General features: G+C 34.3%; 1 protein-coding gene across 4 annotated transcripts in view; it reads left to right on the top strand.

Moving 5' to 3' along the window:
* The window catches only part of NUF2 (NUF2 component of NDC80 kinetochore complex), a 34,032-nt gene that overhangs the window by 700 nt on the left and 13,533 nt on the right, over positions 1-19,799 (top strand). For 2 of the 4 annotated variants that reach the window (XM_016931351.3, XM_063795796.1), the window contains exons 2-10: positions 335-566; positions 3,512-3,654; positions 4,949-5,023; positions 5,688-5,764; positions 6,306-6,367; positions 14,300-14,397; positions 15,569-15,642; positions 16,932-17,028; positions 17,915-17,977. In XM_016931351.3, coding sequence (XP_016786840.1) covers positions 3,532-3,654; positions 4,949-5,023; positions 5,688-5,764; positions 6,306-6,367; positions 14,300-14,397; positions 15,569-15,642; positions 16,932-17,028; positions 17,915-17,977 — 669 coding nt within the window. In that variant the 5' untranslated portion in view covers positions 335-566; positions 3,512-3,531. The remainder of the gene's footprint in view (positions 1-334; positions 567-3,511; positions 3,655-4,948; positions 5,024-5,687; positions 5,765-6,305; positions 6,368-14,299; positions 14,398-15,568; positions 15,643-16,931; positions 17,029-17,914; positions 17,978-19,799) is intronic. The other 2 variants (XM_001174497.4, XM_001174484.6) reach the window with 1 other exon arrangement.

Raw genomic sequence — 19,799 nt, 5'->3', positions numbered from 1 at the left:
GCGCATATATAGCACTACGCATGCGTAACGCGATCATTGTTCCCTTTAAAAGTTCAAGGAACGTTTTACTTAATTCATTGAAGTTGGGAGCCATTTCTGTTTATTTTTGTTTAATCTCTGCCTTGTGGAACTGTGATGTCCACAAATAGTTTATTTTAACAAAAGGAAGTGTGTAAAATTTAACAGAGTACTTTTAGTACCTACTCACTCTGCTCAGCATCGTGGTGCTGCAAATAAATGAGAAACCAGATGAGTAATTAGCGGTTAATCTTTGCTACTGGTTAGAGTATTACTGCATATATATTAAGTCATTTATATACTTTATCCCACCTAGGAGCTCAAACTATGTAGTTGGAAAGTGTCTTTCTTCATCTCTCGTTAATGAATAAATTGTAACTGAAATTGTACTTGGAAAGAATGATAGAATTTGGATATTGGAGGAGGTTCCAAAAGGAAATACTGGAAGTTTGGAAAGTTAGGAGACTAACTTGGAGCAGAAATTTCATTCAATTATTAAAGGGTTTAGAAGCCTAGCAGAAAAATTTGAATTTGATATGGTGGGTAAGGTGAGTAATTGAAGTATTTTCATACAAATATTATATGATGCGTTAAGTGTTTTTATAAGGATTAATCTGATAGCAGAGTGCCAAACATTAGAGAAGAGAGGAACGAGTGATAATAATTATGAAGATACTTTACACCTACACTTTCTATTGCAATACTCTCTAATTCAGATGCAGTTTTTTGGAAAAGTGACTTTTTCTGAAGTCTTTTTTTGGTCCAGTCCTTTTATGAACAGTTTTTAAGGCTGTGACTTAGATGAAAATGTAGAATGCATATTTATGCTGAAGGGAACATCTAATATGTGATGCATCAGAATCTGGATTCCAAAAGATCCCAGCTCTGTGGCCTGGCAAGGTGGCTCATGCTTGTATCCCAGCACTTTGGGAGGTTGAGGTGGGAGGATCACTTGAGCCCAGAAGTTCAAGACCAGACTGGGCAACATAGTGAGACCCCATCTCCACACACACACAAATTAACAGGGTGTGGTGGTGTATGCCTGCTGTAGTCCTGGCTACTTGGGAGGCTGAGGCAGGAGGATAGCTTGAGCCTGGGAGGTCGAGGCTGCAGTGAGCTGTGATTGTGCCACACTGCACTCCAGCCTGGATGACAAACTGAGACCCTGCCTCAAAGAAAAAAAAATAGACAAAAGGTCTTAGCTCTAAAAGGAAAGCTTGCAATCATGAAATTTAATGGTAGAAAGTACAAATCCTTGCTTAAGGTTCAAATAATCAATTTATACAACAAGAACACAAGTGACACAGCAGATGTGACCAAAAAAAAAGAGAGGAAAAGGGGGGAAAAAAGAACAGGGAGAAGCCGCCTTGATACAAAACGGTTATGATGAAGTTCTTGGAGTTTCAGTTGATCAGTAAGTGCTACAGCAGAGGCCATTAATACTGTGCCCTAGACTGACCACATCTGGAGTGTCGTGTTCAGTTTGGGCACTACATTTTAAGAAGACATTTACAAAATAGTGTGTGTTAGAGGAAGATGAATAAGATGGTAGTTTCTAAAACAATGTCATATAAGGAGTATTTTGAAGTTACATATAGCCATACATAAAGAAATTATACTTACTTTAAAGAAGGGAGGGCTTAGCAGAGGTGTAATAGCTTTCTTCATGTTTTTGAAAATGGTGTCATGTAAACAGAGATTAATATATTCTATTTAGTTGCAGTGACTGTACATAGGACCAGGAGGTAAAATTACAACAAAACATATTTCCACACACTATGAGGAAGAGTTATTTAATTTGGAACCATAATAAAGTGGGAAAAAGTTGCATTGAGAGTGAATTCTGTGATGTTGTCACATGTTCAAGTTGAATTGGGAAGTTATTTGTTAATGGTTGCTTAGAATGGCTTCCATTTATTAGAGGTTAGGCAAATTGCCAAAGCTCCCCTTTTTAACCCTAAAATTCTAAAAAAATATTAGGAGCCTAAAGAAATAGATTATCAGAATTGTGGCCCATTTCAATTTGTTTGCAAAATTGAATATATTCACTTTGGGTCTCTGAGATCATTTTGCTTCACTGGAGAGTAGGGGATCTGAAGGTAACACAACAGGTATTTAAGGGAGTGGCTGAGAGCAATAGCAGTGACTGCTATTGCTGCTCATTTCTCTCTTGCTGTTACTAGTGCTATTTTTGTGGTTACAGGGAGAGATATGAAGAAAATGAAAAGATCCTTACTTACTGGTATCTCACAATGTGGTGTCAGAGTTCTTTAAACATAATTCCAGTACATTGCAACAAGTATTATAACGGGTAAATGCAAGGCTCTAGGACAAGGTTTCTTTTCTTTTCTTTCTTTTTTTTTTTTTTTTTTTTTGACACAGGGTCTCTGTCACCCAGGCTGGAGTGCAGTGGTGCGATCTCAGTTCACTGCAACCTCTGCTTCCCAGGCTCAAGTGATCCTCCCACCTCAGCCTCCCAAGTGGCTGGGACTACAGGCATAGGCCACCATGCCTGGCTAATTTTTATGTGTTTTGTAGAGATGGGGTTTCATCATGTTGCCCAGGCTGGTCTTAAACTCCTGGGCTCAAGCGATCCACATGCTTTGGCCTCCCAAAGTGCTGAGATTACAGGTACAAGGTTTTTTAACATCAGCATTTATTGACCTTTTGAACTGGATAATTCTTTGCTGTGGGGGGCCACCCTATACATCGTAAGATGTTTGGCAGCATCCCTGGTCTTTATCCACTAGATTCTAGTTGCACCCACACTCCTGTGCTGACAACCAAAAATGTCTTCAGCCATTGCCAGATGTGCCCTTGGTGATAAAGTTAGAGAACTACTACGCTAGGGGGACACAGGTAGGAATAACTCACTACGTGAAGACATTAGGAGAAATGGTTTTTTGTTTTCTTAAAATTCTCACTCTGGTGATAGGATTTCCTATCAATTGTATCATCTATTCTTACTCAGTTTTTTTTCTCTCTTCTATTTGCATCTACAACCTTGTTAGCCATCTCACTATATATGTATTGAATAGGATGTCAAAATTGAATACAATTTTTTATGCCCTATATTACTGTTGTTTATATATAGCTTCTGCTGATGATGTTGCCTATATGCCTTGCTTTGAGAATTAATTATTAGGATTGGTCTTGTTAAGCTCCGTGGCCCTCAAATGTAAAAGAGAAGCACGTGGTTTCTCATCTGTCTATTCAACCAAAGTCCTCCTTCCCAAATGTGTTGTTCTCTTCCTACAAAAGAGAACGACACTAGGAAAATTAGCAGAAAATAACTGTGTCACCTTAGAATAAAAGTAATTTTAGGATACATATATAAATACTTGTCTGTATCTTACTAAGATATTTGATGATAGTTAACACTACTATGAATAGTTCAGCTTTGGCTCGTTCATTTTGTCATTATGTTTATTAGTTTCCAGATAATGAGAACTACTGATCATGTGGTATTTCTCATTTTTTTTTCTTCCTTCAGATTAACAGGAAACTTCCAAGATGGAAACATTGTCTTTCCCCAGATATAATGTAGCTGAGATTGTGATTCATATTCGCAATAAGATCTTAACAGGAGCTGATGGTAAAAACCTCACCAAGAATGATCTTTATCCAAATCCAAAGGTAAAAGGTGGTTATGTTTGCATGTGGATAATGGTATTTAGGGAAAAAGTAAGCTACTAGGTCTATTGTGTGGCAAGAAAGGGATATGGCCTCCTATTTGATGGAGACCAGTCATTTTCATTGAGAGAGAATCTCTCACCTAGCATAATTTAAAAATAACACTAAGTTTATATGTGTGGTGACTTCTACATTCCCATTAGGATTCAATTCTTTAATATAGTCGTTTTCTTAAAAAAAAAGCTTCTAAACCATATTAAAGTATATTAAATTTTTTATTATTATTATTGGAATGGTGGTCTGAGAGTATCATTTATTGATAGGGCTTGAAGGAACTTATTCCAAGTGGTTTTCAACCACAAAAAATGCTTAGAAATAATCCTCTTTGGAAGCCTACAGATTAATTTTCATGCATTATGCCCCAGGGGGAATTGACTTGTTTTGACAGGTATTGTTTTTTATATCTTTAGTTATTAAATACAAAATGAACTATTTATGTGTCACAGAAAATCCCAAAGTCTCCTTCCAGTTTCTTGTGTTGGACTTGAAGTGATAACATAGTAAAACCTGGTGTAATGGTGTAGAACTCAGACTTTCTGATGTTACTACCCTCTTTGATTCTTGAAAATGGAAGAAATACCTTAGAATAACTGATGTCTTCAAACTGAGTAAATTCAGCTTTCTTAAAAGATTACCACGTTTTCCCTATATTTCCCGTCTTAATGCTCACCCAATAAACTTGTATTAATATATGGATCAGAACAGATTCACAGGTCAGCATTTAGGAACTGCTGTTTTAGAAGATCCGGTTTTTAAAATTCTATATAACCCTATTACATTTATACCTCCTGATCAAGTGTTCCCTTAAACTTCAAATCTAAGGAAACCTTAATATCTATGGCAGCAAACAAGGTTTCCTGTGTTCTTTAAAACACACACACACACACACACATTTTCCATGTGCCATTATTTCTGCCACATGCCTGACAGCCTGTTCTGAAAGATTAACTCTTCTTCTTCCATTTCCTAAGGTGGATGGGTTGCTTGGATTGGATTTGGATATACTCGCTCTCATTCTTAAACAGCTGATCCCATTGACCACTTATATATGAGCAAACTAAGCATCATAAGGTGTTTTAAAATTTGGAAAAATTAAGGAATATTTCAAGGGAAATGGAATAATTTTGTTGCCTTTTTCTTCTTTGCTTTCATCGATTATAATATTGTATGGTAATGATGATAGTGACATAGCTTTAGAGTTATGCATCGGAGTATTCAAAGTTGTTTTTTGCTGTAGCCTGAAGTCTTGCACATGATCTACATGAGAGCATTACAGATAGTATATGGAATTCGACTGGAACATTTTTACATGGTGAGTTTAAGATGAGGCAAAATTATGGGTTTTGTTTGTTTGTTTGTTTGTTTGGTTTTGCTGCAGTTCTGCTTACAATGCATACTGGCTTTTAGGATAGGAAGTTCTTGACTTTATTTTTAACAAATTCAAAGACATATAAAATTAGTGTCACTTACAATGGGATCTTATGCATAATAATGGTTTATATCCATAGCTTTAGTAAGATGAAAACCATAGTAAAAGGCTTAAATGACACAGATCATTGATGTTATGCAATTGTTATAGATTTATAGGTTTGTTTTCAGAGACTACAATAAACAATAGCTAAGTCTTCATATTGTTCTCTTTTCAGGAAGAACTCCCAAATTAGAGTAGAAGATATGCAGTAAGATTGAAACAATTGAAATGAGGCAACTGAGCTTTTAGCAAATTATTTGCATAGTACCTGATATTTAGTAAATGCTAACCTTATTCCATTTTTAAAATTCATTTAAAAATCTTTATTAAGCACCTACTGTGAACCTAGCATTAATAATGATGAAAACTCTGTATTTATACTAGGATAGGTATTAAGGTTTTTAATTTAGTGATAGTGAGTTAATATATTTTGATCTTGGTTGAAGATTTTTCTCATTTTGTCTAATCAATGTGTAATGTTGATTTTGTGGTTTATTGCATTTAGATGCCAGTGAACTCTGAAGTCATGTACCCACATTTAATGGAAGGCTTCTTACCATTCAGCAATTTAGTTACTCATCTGTGAGTAAAGAGTGATTTTATTGTCTTTGTCTACATTCGTATTTATATTACATTAAGTTTTCTTAATGACATGGTTTTCCTTGGTAAGGAATACCTACTATGTTCCTTTTCATTTCATCCCATATACATTCATTCAAACTTTCAAAATTGTAGACTGTCATCAAACAGAACTGCCTCCAACTGTGCCACTTTCTCAGCATATTTTCAATTGAACTTCTAAGATACTGTAAGTCTAAAATTGTTTACCGTCTTTGTGAAGAGGTTTGAGTTCTTAAAAGAGTCTTAGTGTCACCAAGTTTATGTACTATTTATTAGAATCTGTAACTATACTTTAGTATTACATGACTACGTGATTAATATACAGAAAAAATAGATTTCAGTGCTATAGCGTTATACATTATAGTAGAATTCTGGCTTCGTCCACTGACCTTAAGAAATATATCCAGAAATCTGTTTCTGAAAATAAGATGTTTATATCCTATAGCTTAGCATTTAATGTGCAAAATACTTTTCAATAGTCTTTTTGTACTTCATCTTCAAGGGACTCATTTTTGCCTATCTGCCGGGTGAATGACTTTGAGACTGCTGATATTCTATGTCCAAGTAAGTGAGAATTTAAAACAGTTTTAATGTCTGGCTTCGATCTACCATTTCACCTTTCCATCAGTAAATGTAAAAAAAAAAAAAAAAAAAGGAAAAAAACAACTTCAAGGAAATTGGCTTTAAAAAGTATATACCCTTTTTAAGTATGAATTTTTAATATCTTGTTGAATTTCTTTTTTTCCTTTTGAGAGCCACAGAAAAGCTGTTTTTCTGATGTTTTTTTAAAACTCCTTCCATTTAAAAAGTGTTCTATAAATTTGGGAATATGAGTACAAATAATATGTAAGTATGATTTTGCATAGTGGATTCATCATACCAATTTTATCAAATGTAACAATTACTATTTACCATATAGAAATTATCTCTTATCATTAAAAGAATAGTCATAATGTTACATTAGAATGTAAAATTCTAGCTTTAATTGTCCTTTAATTCGACTTTGATATTTATCCATCAACTTACTGTAAGTTAAGAGATTTGGTGTGTATATTAGGCTATTCTTGTATTGCTATAAAGAAATACCTGAGACTGGGTAATTTATAAAGAAAAGGGATTTAATTGGCTCACAGTTGTGCAGGCTATACAGGAAGCATGATGCTGGCATTTGCTTGCTTTTGGGGAGGCCTCTGGAAGCTTAGTCATGACAGAAGGCAAATGGGGAGCAGACATGTCACATAGCCAGAGCGAGCAAAAGCACAAGGGGGAAGGTGCCACACACTTTTAAGTGACCAGATCTTGTGAGAACTCACTCACTATAGACAGGACAGCATCAACCATACTCTTAACTTTACAATCCAGCAAACATGCTTCTTGGTATTTACCCAAATGAATCGAAAGCTTATATTCACACAAAAACTTACACACAGATGTTTAGAGCAACTTTATTCATAATTACCAGAACTTGAAAGTAGCCTTGGTGAATGAATAAACTGTAGTACATCTAGAGAATAGAAGTTATTCAACACTACAAGGAAATTAGCTAGCAAGCTATGAGAAGACATAGAGGAACATTAAATGCATATTATTAAGTGAAAGAAGCCAGTCTGCAAAGCCTACACAGCTATATATCATTCTGGAAAGGGCAATATTGTGGAGACAGTGAAAAGATCAGTGGAAACCACTGGTTAGGGGTGAGGGAGGGATGAATAGGATCCCTTTAGCATTAAGGATTTTTAGGGCAGTAACAATACTCTGTATGCTACTCTAATGGTAGATACTTGTCATTATGCATGTGTCGAAACTCAGAATGTACAGTACCAGGAGTGAACTCTAATGTAAACTGAATTTGGGATGATAATGATGTGTCAGTGCAAGTTCATCAGTTGTAACAAATATACCACTCAGGTGAAGGAAGTTGGTGGAGAAGAGTTTGTACATGTGTGGGGACCCAAGGTATATGGGAACTATCTACTTCCTGTTTAGATTTACTTTGAACTTAAAACTCCTTTCAAAAAGGAAGTCTATTAAAAATTAATTGACTGTATATTTGTCTATTTTCGAGCTCCCTATTCTACTCCATTGATCTGTATGTCTATCTTTATGTCAAGCAGTACTTTGATTATTTAGCTTTACAGTAAGTTTTGAAATCAGTGTTACTCCTCTTTCTTCAACTTTTTCAAGATTATTTTGGCTATTCTGGTCCTTTGCATCTCTATATGTATTTTAGTATTTCCAGCTTGTCATTTTCTACCCTTCTTCCCCTGAAAAAGCCATTTTGATTGAGATTACTTTTAATGTATTGTTCATTTGGGGGATATTTGACAATTTAATAATATTGGGTCTTCTGATCCATATGTATGCTATATCTCTGCATTTATTAAGGCTGTTAAATTTCTCATAATGATGTTCTATAAATTTCAGAGTGCAGGCCTTGTATAATAAATTTTGTTAAATTTATACCTAAATCAAATTTTTAGTGGTTCTGTAAATTTAATTTAAATTTTCTGATTAGTCATTGTTAGTGTAGACAAGTACAATTGATTTTTATATATTGACTTTGCTAAAATCACTTATTATTTGAGTAGATTTTTTTTTGTAGGTTCCTTAGGATTTTCCTTATTGACAATTCTCAATTTTTGTTTGAGGACAAAATTTTTTTCTAATCGAGATGCCTTTTATTCTTTTTTTTTTTTTTTTTACGTTTCTGCACTGGCTAGGACTTTTAGTATAATGTCGAATTGAAATGATGAGAGCAGTCATCATTACCTTGTTTCTGATCTTGGGGGAAACCATTTAGTCTTTCATTATTAAGTATTCGTTGTAGGATTTTTCTTAGATGTTTTTTATCAGAATGTACAGCTTTTACTTTATTTCACTGAGAGTTTTTATCATGAAGGGTATTAAATGCCTTTTCGGCCTCTAGTGAGATAATCATGGGTTTTCTCTTTTTTAATCTACCAAATTACATTACTTGATTTTTGAATATCAAGCCAACCTTGCATTCACGATGTGTCCTGATTGGTTATGATATATTTTTAATATATTGCTAGATTTGATTTGCTAATATTTTATTAAGTTTTTTTGTCTGTGTTCACGATGGATATTGTTCTGTAGTTTTTTTGCAATGTCACTGCAGTGACTGATCTGAGTATCAGGATATACCAGTCTCATACAATACATTTGGAAAGATTCCCGCTTCCATTTTTGGGAATTGTTTTATAAAATTTGTATTATTTATTTCTTTTTTGAATATTTGGTAGAATTTACCAGTGGATCTATCTTGGATTGCAGTTTTCTCTCTGGGATAAATTAAGAATTCAAAGTCTTTAATAGGTTAAGGGCTATTCTGGTTGTTTATTGTCAAAACTCCTGAGTGAGCTTTGGTGATTTATTTTTTTAAAGGAATTTTTGGGTTGGCAAATTTGTTAACATAAAATTGTTCATTATATTCCCATATTATTTTAATGTCATTGGGGTAGGTAATAACATCTTCTCTGTCATTTCTGTCATTAATAATTTGTTTATTCTTTTTTTTTCCTAACCAGTCTGGTTATCAGCTTATCACTTTTCAAAGAACTAGCTTTTGACTTAATTGACTTTTCTATATTTCTGGTTTTTGATTATTATTGAATTTTGAGCTTACTGTTATTCTTTCTTCATGGTTATTTTGGGTTTCATTTACTCTTTTTTTCTAGTTTTTTTTTTTAAGGCAGTAAGCCAAGTCCATTAATTAGATACCTTTCTTCTTTCCTAATATAGGTATTTATTGCTGTAAATTTCCCTCTAGCACTGCTTTAGCTGCATCTCCCAAACCTTGATATGTTGTATTTTCATTTTTATTGGGTTCAAGATATTTTCTAATTTCCCTTTTGATTTCTTTTTTCATGTATGGGTTATTTATAAGTGTGTTGTCTGCTTTCCAAATATTTGGGGATTTTCCCACAATTTTTTCTGTTACTGATTTGTAAGTTATTTCTTTTGTGATCAGAGAATATACTTTGTATCATTTGAATCCATTTAAATGTATTCACACTTATTTTATGGCCCAGAATATGGTCTATATTTGTTCATTATGATGGCTGTAATAAATCACCACAAACTTGGTGACTTAAAATAACATACATTTATTCTCCTATAGTTCTAGTGGTCAGAAGTTCAAAATTGGTTTCACTGAGCCAAAACCAAGGTGTTACTAAGGTTGCACTCCTTCAGATGGCTCTAGGAGAGAGTCAGTTTCTTTGCCTTTTCTAGCTTCTAGGGTTGCATTTCTCAGCTCATGACCTTTCTGTCTTTGAAGCCAGCAATATAGCATATTTAAATCTGTTTCTACTTTCATGATCACATTGCTTTCTATTTTCTGTGTATAGTCCAATCTTTCTCTACTTTCCTCTTATAAGGACACTTGTGATTGCATTTAGGGCCCACCTAGATATTCTAGAATAATTTTCTCATTTCAAGATCTTCAATTATACTTATAAAGCCACTTTGCAAATAAGATAACATGCACAAATTCCAAGGAGTAGGACCTGAACATCTTTGGGTGCTATTATTCAGCCCACCACATGGTCTACCCTTGTAAAAGTTCCATGAGGACTGTTGTTGATGAGTGGAGTGTTTTAAACATGTTAATTGGATCCAGTTGGTTAATAGCGTTGTTCAAGCCTACTGGGTCCTTACAGACTTTTTTCCTGGTTGTTCTTTGAACTGTTGATAGATGTTAAAATCTTCAGCTATGATTGTGAGTTTTTCTGTTTTGTCTGTTCTTTTAATTTTTGTTTTATGTACCTTGAAGCTCTAGTTTTAGAAGCGTACACATTTAGAATTGCTATATCCTCTTGATGACATAGTCTTTGTTCTGAAATATACTTGATTTTATATTAACATAGCTACTTCAGGTTTCTTTTCATTAGTATTACCATGCCATATGATCCTTGTAACTTGTGCCTTTGGATTCAAAACGGGTTTCTTGTAGACAGCATATGGTTGGGTCTTGCTTTTTAAATTCAACATCACTATCTCTGTCTTTTAATCAGAGTCTTAGACCATTTACATTTAATGTTATTATTGATATGATTGGGCTTAAGTCCACCTTTATACTATTTGTTTTCTCTTTGTCCTGTTCTTTAGTCCTGTTTTCTCCATTTCTTGCCTTATTTTGGTCTATTAAAATAAATTTTATTTTATATAATACTATATATGAAAAAGATATTCTACCTTGTCTGTTATTGGCTTATCAGCTATATGTCTTTTTAAAATGGTATTTGCTCCAAGTTTCAGTATACATGTATATATCTTTAACATACCATTGTCTATCTTCAAATATATTATACCTTACAATAATATACTTTTATTTTCTCCACTACTGGTCTTTGTGCTATTGTGTCATAAATTTTACTTTTACAGATATCATAAACACCTTAATCGATATTAGATTTGTGTGAAACAGTTATCTTTTAAAGGATTTTCTATTTTGACATTTAAAAAATACATGTAGTGGGTACAAGTCCACATTTCTTACATACATATATTGTGTAGTGGTGAAATCTTGGCTTTTAGTGCACCCATCACTCAAGTAGTGAACATTGTACCAAATCAGTAATTTTCCAACCCTTGTCCCTCTCCTACCCTCTCACATTTTGTAGTCTCCAGTGTCTGTTCTACTTTGTATGTCCATGTGTACCCATTGTTTATTTCCCACTTATAAGTGACAATGTGCAGTATTTGACTTTCTGTTTCTGAGTTATTTCACTTAGGATAATGGCCTCAAGTTCCAACCATATTGCTGCAGAAGACATTATTTCTTCTTTTTAGTGGTTGAGTAGTGTTCTCTGGTATACGCATACCACATTTTTAAAATCCAATCCTCGACTGATTGACGCAGGTTCATTTTATATGTTTGCTATTGTGAATAGTGCTACAATAAACATACAAGTGCATTAATCTTTTTGATGTAATGATTTCTTTTTTAAAGGGACTTTTTATATGAGGAAAAATGTCTTCTATATTAACTCACATTCTTGTAAGTACACCAAATTTCCATCTGGTATGATTTTTCTTAGACATGAAGGATTTTATTTAACACTTATTGTAGTGCTGTTAAAAAGCCTTTATTTCACTTTAATTTTTGAAAGGTATTTTTCTTGAGGCCAGGTGCAGTGACTCTCACCTGTAATCTTATCACTTTGAGAGGCCAAGGTGAGAGAATTGCTTGAGTCCAGGAGTTTGAGACCAGCCTGGGCAATATAGCAAGATCCTTTTTCTACAAAAAAATGTTAAAAATGAGCCAGATGTAGTGATGCATACCTGTAATCCTAGCTATTCCAGCAGCTTAGGTGGGAGAATCACTGGAGAACAGGAGTTCAAGGCTGCAGGGAGCTATGATCGTGCCACTGCATCCCAGCCTGAGCAACAGAGTGAGACCTGCTTCTTTTTGAGAAGGAAAGAAAGAAAAATGGATAAATAAAAGGTATTTTTCTTGAGCACTCGGTGGATATGAAAAGTCAACTTTTCAATCCACAGTTGGTTAAATCTGCAGATGCAGAATGCACAGATATGGAGGGCTGACTGTACTGTGCCATTTTTTGTGTGTTTGTCTTGTTTTGTTTTTTGTGTTTTTTTTGTTTTTGTTTTTGAGATGGAGTCTCGCTCTGTCACCAGGCTGGAGTGCAGTGGCACAGTCTCGGCTCACTGCAACCTCCGCCTCCCAGGTTCAAGTGATTCTCCTGCCTCAGCCTCCTGAGTAGCTGGGACTACAGGTGCGTGTAACCACACCCAGCTAATTTTTGTATTTTTAGTAGAGAAGGGGTTTCATCATGTTGGCCAGGATGGTCTCAATCTCTTGACCTTGTGATCCGCCCATCTCGGCCTCCCAAAGTGCTAGGATTACAGGTGTGAGCCACCACACCCAGCCAATATGCCGGGTGTAAGGGACTGGTGCATCCACAGACTTGGGTTCTCTAGGCATCTTGGAACCAATATCTAGCAGATACTGAGGGACTACAGTATAGAATTCTTAGTTGACAGTTTTTTCAGTGCTTTAAATATATTGCTCCATTGTCTTCTGGCTTACATTGTTTCTGATGAGAAGTCTATTGCTTTTCTTATTTTTGTTTCTCTCTATATAATGTGTTTTGTTTTCCTCTGGCTGCTTCTAAGATTTTTTTGCCTTCTAAGCTAGTTGTTAGCAGTTTGAATATAATGTGACTTTTAGGTGTTTGTTTTTGTTTTTTGTTTGTTTGTTTTTCTGTTCTTTCTTCCCTCCCCCTACACCCCTGCCCGCCATTTATGTTTGTTCACTTCCTTGGATATGGTTATTGTTTTTAATTTGAAAATATTCAACTATTCTGTCAAAGTCTTTTTGTCCCTTTTTGTAGGATTCCAATTACACATTAGTCATGCTGTTTGATATTGTCTCTCAGCTCACAGATATTGTATTCATTTTTTTCTCTCTGGACTTTATTTTAGATAACTTCTATTATGTCTTCAATTTCATGAATCCTTTTTATTTTGGGTCTGAACTACTGTTATTCCCATCAGTGTAATTTTTATTTCAGGTATTTTTCAACTCTAAAAGCTTAATTCAGATCTTTTTTTAAAAATCTTTGCTTTTATTTCTTCATATTGCTGATTCTTTTCTCTGTCCCCTTTATTTATTTATAAAGCCTGTTTTCACATTCTTATCTACTAAATCTACCATGTATGTTATTTGTGTTATGTTTTAATATGTTTCTGTTGATTGATCGTATTTTCTTATTATGGATCATGTCCTTTTTCTTGGCATGTCTGGTTATTTTTAGCAGATGCCAGACATTGTGAATTTTACCTTGTTGGTTGCTGGATTTTTTTTTTTTTATTCCTTCAAATATTTTTGATTGTTTTCCTGGCCTTTGTAGTTTCTTCATATTCATGAACTAATTAGTACTTAACTGAGAACCTGAGGGGATTCCTCTACAGATTTCCAGAACTCTTTCTCTTTACAGCTTCCTCATCTTAATACTCAGTTCCATAAATCCTAGTTGCTTTGGCTTCTGCAAACTCTAAACTCTGTCTTCTTGACCCAGCAAGATGTACAAGTTTTATTTGTGTTCTCTTTCTCTGGAGTACAGCCTGTAAACTCTTCAGTCATGGGCTGGTGCAGTAATGGAATTCACCTCATTTGTTTCTCTTGGAGATTGCTGTCCTATATTGCCTGTTATCCAGCATCTAAAATTTGTTGCTTCATGTATTTTTGTTTTTCTAGTTTTTTAATATGGGAGGGTAATTCTGGTTTCTGTTATTCCTTCATGACCAAAAGTGGTTTGCCTTTTTTTTTAGTTATTAATACAAAGATAATTTTTACCTTTAAGTTAGAGCAGATTTCCTACACTTTGTTATATCCTATACAGTTTTATTTTATATATTATGAGCAGAATATATAGTGGAAGAGGATGAATTTTCATTTTCATATTATGTTAGTTCAAAGGTTTATTTAAAGAGTCTTGCTTTCTATTTTAGAAGCAAAACGGACAAGTCGGTTTTTAAGTGGCATTATCAACTTTATTCACTTCAGAGAAGCATGCCGTGAGACGTATATGGAATTTCTTTGGCAATATGTAAGATTTAAATATGTTTTGGGGTTACATGCCAGATCAGTAACATTATTTATGAACTTATAATCTGTTTTGAAATGATTGTCATAGACAGCAAATTGCTGTATTGCCTTTAGAATTGAACTCATTTTTATATTTATATTAACTTGCAGATTTTAGTTACTGGATAGCATATCTCAGAATCAGATTTTCTTTGAAATTTGGTAACACTATGGAGAGGCTGAGTTCTGTTTGTTTTAAAATCTTGTAGCTGAGGCTTGTTTTCCTATATTAGGAAATGTTAGAGAATATTGATATGTTTACATTTTTTTCTTTGAAGTTTGCGTAGATAGTGTAGCTTTTATTAAATAACGGACATATTTGAGGTTTATATTTGCCTTTTAAATAATGGCATAATTGGACTGTTTGTGGTGGTGTTTATCATGCTTCCCCAGATTCAGTCCAAGGCAATCTCTTTAACAGACAGAAACTCATTTTCCTTTCATCAACAATTTAGAGAATTGGGGGAGATTATGGGTCATCTGTGTGATTTTTCCCATTTGTCTTCAGTAATGGGGTACCATACTCTTAGAAAAACACCAGAGTAACTCCAAACACTTAGACCCTAGGCTTCAGCTTTACTGAGCTATATAGATCCGTACTTCTTTGCACAAATCATGCTAACCTTATAACTCCTAAACATCATATAATCTTCAAAGCTTACCACATTCATGTGCCAACATACACACACTCTCATAATTTTGCTTGGTTAATTACTATCTTTAAGACACACCTCAGACATCTATCACCTCTACGATGTCCTATCACCCTTCTTCTCAGCCATTACCCAAGTTGGGTTAGATGTCACTCTTGTTGGTTCCCATTATATTAAAAATAACAAGCTATTTTGTGGGTTTTTATTCTTGTATCTGTCTCCTCAAGGAGGCTTAGCTACTTAAGGTCAAGACCTATAAGTTAGTCTTCTTGAGAATTCTCAGTACCGAGCTCAGTGCCTATGATGAGAATCCAGCATTTGTGTTGAGTAAAGAAATTCCTAATTCATTTGTCATAAAGGCCTAACTCTATCTTAAATTTTTTATTTCTGATGGTTCAAACTATAGTATGAGTAAGCATTTTGGACACACTGATTGTGTTGAAATGCACTAATATGAGATGATTAAAATTGCTTTAATAGAAATCCTCTGCGGACAAAATGCAACAGTTAAACGCCGCACACCAGGAGGCATTAATGAAACTGGAGAGACTTGAGTAAGTGGGAGATTTACAAGTAAAATAAATGCAATTTCAAAATGCAAAATGAATTGTAAGTAGTATTTTACAACCCTATATTCCACCTTAAGTCTCTTTTATCTCCCTTAATAGATAGCAGAGTATTTGAGTTTGCCTTTTCTTAAAAAAAAAAGAAAAAAGAAAAACTAGTTTGTCTTCTAACTCTTAATTATGTAATACATCCTTTGGCTTTTTTTGTTGTTGTTGTTAGTGTGTTAGCCTGATTTGTTTAAAGCCATTCGCTTACTGTCCTGATTTATATCTGGAATATTGTCTTATGTAGGTGAGCAGTAACTGCCTGGACTATCTTCCTTCAGATCAGTTGATTCCATCAAATGTTTACTCCTACAACAGAGTTTTCATTTATTTGTTTTGTTTTTGACTTATAGGTAGTGTAGGGAAAAGAATCACTCAACAGTTCTGATTTCTTCACCTTCCTTATATATATATATTGATTTTGAGCAGGATTTTTAAAATCTCTTCTAATTTATAGATGTCTTTGAGGTTATCTGTTTTAGATGAGAGATTTTCTAACCTGCCCCTGGTTAAAATTGCCTTTACAGGCAGACATTAGAATATAACAGGGTAAAAGATGCCACCAACTAAATCAAAACAAGAATGACAAAGTGGAGAGAATATTTGCAGCACATGCCACAAAGCCTTACCAACTCTAATAACAAAACCCATGTAATATTCATAATATACAAATATAATATACAGAACTACAAAGCAGCCCTGTAAACTGACAGGAAAAATGATAACTTTAAAAAAATAGACAAAGGCTTTAAACAGGGAGTTTATATAAAAATAGCTAATATATCAGATAGGCAAAAACTAAATTTGAAAACGTTCTTATAGAAGAGACTTGAACACGTGTAAGTGTTGTAAGGAAGGACTAGTAGCGGAAGAATGGATGGTATGGGAGTAAGAGTTGTGAGGCAATGATAGCCAGTGCAGAGGTAGAGAAATCAGCATTACCAGAAGGCATACAATATTCATGTTATTAGGAGTGAAGTTAGAAAGGATAGGTATGTGTGTGGATGGATCCATAGATTTGATAGTAGAAAACTGAAGGAGCTCATTTGATTTTTATTTTCTGCCTGTAGTAGAGTCCAGATCATTCATTTTAAATGATTGCCACATGAAAGGGTGTAATTCAGAAACATAAAAGTAGTCAATTTCTTCATCTCAGTTATTTGAGGACAGGTATTTCATTTTAGCCTTTCAAAAGTGAAGAGCAGTATTTTAATCTATTTTGCTGTGTTAAGTTCTGTTCCAGTTGAAGAGCAAGAAGAGTTCAAGCAGCTTTCAGATGGTATTCAGGAGCTACAACAATCACTAAATCAGGATTTTCATCAAAAAACGGTATCTGTTGTGAGGCACCTTAAACTTTAAAAAATAAAATTTCTTTGTAGATGTGGTGGGACATATAGTGGAGGTAACAGCACATTGCTTTCTCTATTACCAAAGAAACAGAATATATTTCTGTGCCCATTTGTGCCCCTTATAATGGATACATACTTCTCTCAACCATCTAGAACCGTGATGGTTTTTGTTGGCAAAGTTTTTTGTTGTCTTATTGAATAGAATTTTTTAGGGTTTTCCTAGGTTTAATTTCACTGCTTCCAAACCATGCACTGTGGCACCCTGGATACTGCAGTAAACCCTCAAGAATGCCTCAAAATATCTTAAATTTTCAAAAGAACCACTGTAGTACTCAGCATCTGTCATATCCTTTTTGAATTCAAGGTAGTTCACAGTTTCAGTTTTTGGTCACATTCCTTTCATATCCTTGTGCAGCTGGGATTTTGGCATTTGCTGTGATAAAAGCAAGTACAATGTAAAAATCACTGTGACACAGGAAATGAGAATGTCTGTATCCAATCTGAAATATACGCTCCAAGGTACGTGAATTTATGCAGTGCCCGATAGGTACATACATCTAATTAGGAAGTACTCGAGGTTATTTAAGAACAAAATAAAAATTTTTTCTTTCAACTTATATGTATTATTTTTCAAAGGGCTACAATGTTAGGACATAAATACTAGGCCATTATTTGGAGTTAACTACTTAGTAAAGGAACTCTTAGATATTTCTTTTGGCTTAGGAGCATCATGAACAGAGAAAGTTTGAAGAATATCTGATCTAACACATTTAACTCCTTTCTTACCTTAATTTTATGAGACAGCAGTGAGTGGCTAAATCTAAATGTTTTGAATCATTATAAAACGTGTTTGCTTTTTCCCTTAGATAGTGCTGCAAGAGGGAAATTCCCAAAAGAAGTCAAATATTTCAGAGAAAACCAAGCGTTTGGTAAACATCTTTTCTTTTCACTAGCATTTAAAGTTTGAATATATTGTGTGGAGGAGTATTTTAGCTGTGTGTTATTATGGTCAAATGTTTCTCCCTTTTTCCCTTCAAAATGAAACAATCTTTTTCAACTTAAATATAATAGATGACTATTGTTTTAAAAAATATCGAAACACAGAAATGTATGAAGAAAGTAAACATCACCTGAAAGCTCACTATACAATCTGATTTATATCAAAGATTGTATTTGCTATGCAAATGTAAATATGCATGTGTAATTTTACATAAATGATATTAGGCTCAATACATCTTACCTGCTTTTTTCTCCACTTAGCAATATAATACAGTTATGAATTTTAAATAGATCCTCATTATATTAATGCTTGCATCTAGTTGAGCATTATATGTATGTGCTGTCTTGTAGATCCTTTTAATCCCCTTCTGATAGACTTTTACATAGATTCTAATTTTTTGCTATTAAACAGAAATGTATGTATGTGTGTATCATATGCATACATATGTACATACATACATTTCTGCAACAGGCTGCTTTTATTTAAAATAAATTTTTTTGTTTAGGATTTCTGGGTCATAGGAAATACACATGTAAAATTGACCAATGCAGCCAAGCTGATTTCTAGAAAGATACCAATTTATATTCCTACCAGTAGAACAAGAGACTGTCCCTTTCCCTATACCCTTGCCAAATGGGATGTTTTCAGGCTTTTAAAATCTTTGTTACTGTTACATTGAAAAAAAAATCTCATTTTAATTGTATTTATTTTATTTTTTAGTTTTTTTGAGACAGAGTCTCACTCTGTCACCCAGGCTGGAGTGCAGTGGCGTGATCTTGGCTCACCGCAACCTCCACCTCCTGGGTTCAAGCAATTCTTCTGCCTCAGCCTCCTGACCAGCTGGGACTACAGGCGTGTGCCGCCACACCCAGCTAATTTTTGTGTTTTTAGTAGAGGCGGGGTTTTACCACATTATGCAAGCTGGTCTCAAACTCTTCACCTCGTGATCCACCCGCCTTGGCCTCTCAAAGTGCTGGGATTACAGGCATGAGCGGCCACATCAGGCCAAAAAAATCTCATTTTAATTTAATTGCTTTAATTCTAGTGATTTTGTCCATCTTGCTTAGTGATTTCTTATTTCTTATTTTGTATATTGTTTGTGTACCTTGTTTATTTATTTTATTTATTTATTTATTTATTTATTTTTTTTTTGAGATGGAGTCTCACTCTTTTGCCCAGGTTGGAGTGCAGTGGCATGATGTCAGCTCACTGCAACCTCTGCCTCCCGGGTTCAAGGGATTCTCTTGCCTCAGCCTCCCAAGTAGCTGGGATTACAGGCATCCACCACCACTCCTGACTAATTTTTTTGTATTTTTAGTAGAGATGGGGTTTTACCATGTTGGCCAGGCTGGTTTTGAACTCCTAACCTCAGGGGACCTGCCCACCTTGGCCTCTGAAAGTGCCAGGATTACAGGTGTGAGCCACCGCACCCGGCCACTTATTTATTTTTCAAGAAACTCCATGAATTAGGGATTTTAGCTCTCCATTTATTTGTCTGTCAAATTTATATATATTTTTCCCATTAAAAGGTTTATGTTTTTATGTAGTAAAATTTATAGATACGGCCTTTATGGTTTTTGGCTTTAATTGTGTACATAGAAAGGACTGTCCTATTCGTCAGATTATTTTTTAATACTATATTTTCTCATTGTACTTTTATAGTTTCCTTATTGTTTTAACATGTATACTTTAGATCCTTGAGAAACTTACTCTGGTGTTATATTTCCCTTATTTTTCTATCTTTTTTTTAC

The sequence above is a fragment of the Pan troglodytes genome, chromosome 1, assembly GCF_028858775.2.
Source record: "Pan troglodytes isolate AG18354 chromosome 1, NHGRI_mPanTro3-v2.0_pri, whole genome shotgun sequence".
Taxonomy (NCBI): domain Eukaryota; kingdom Metazoa; phylum Chordata; class Mammalia; order Primates; family Hominidae; genus Pan; species Pan troglodytes.
This window is presented reverse-complemented; position numbering and strand designations above follow the sequence as displayed.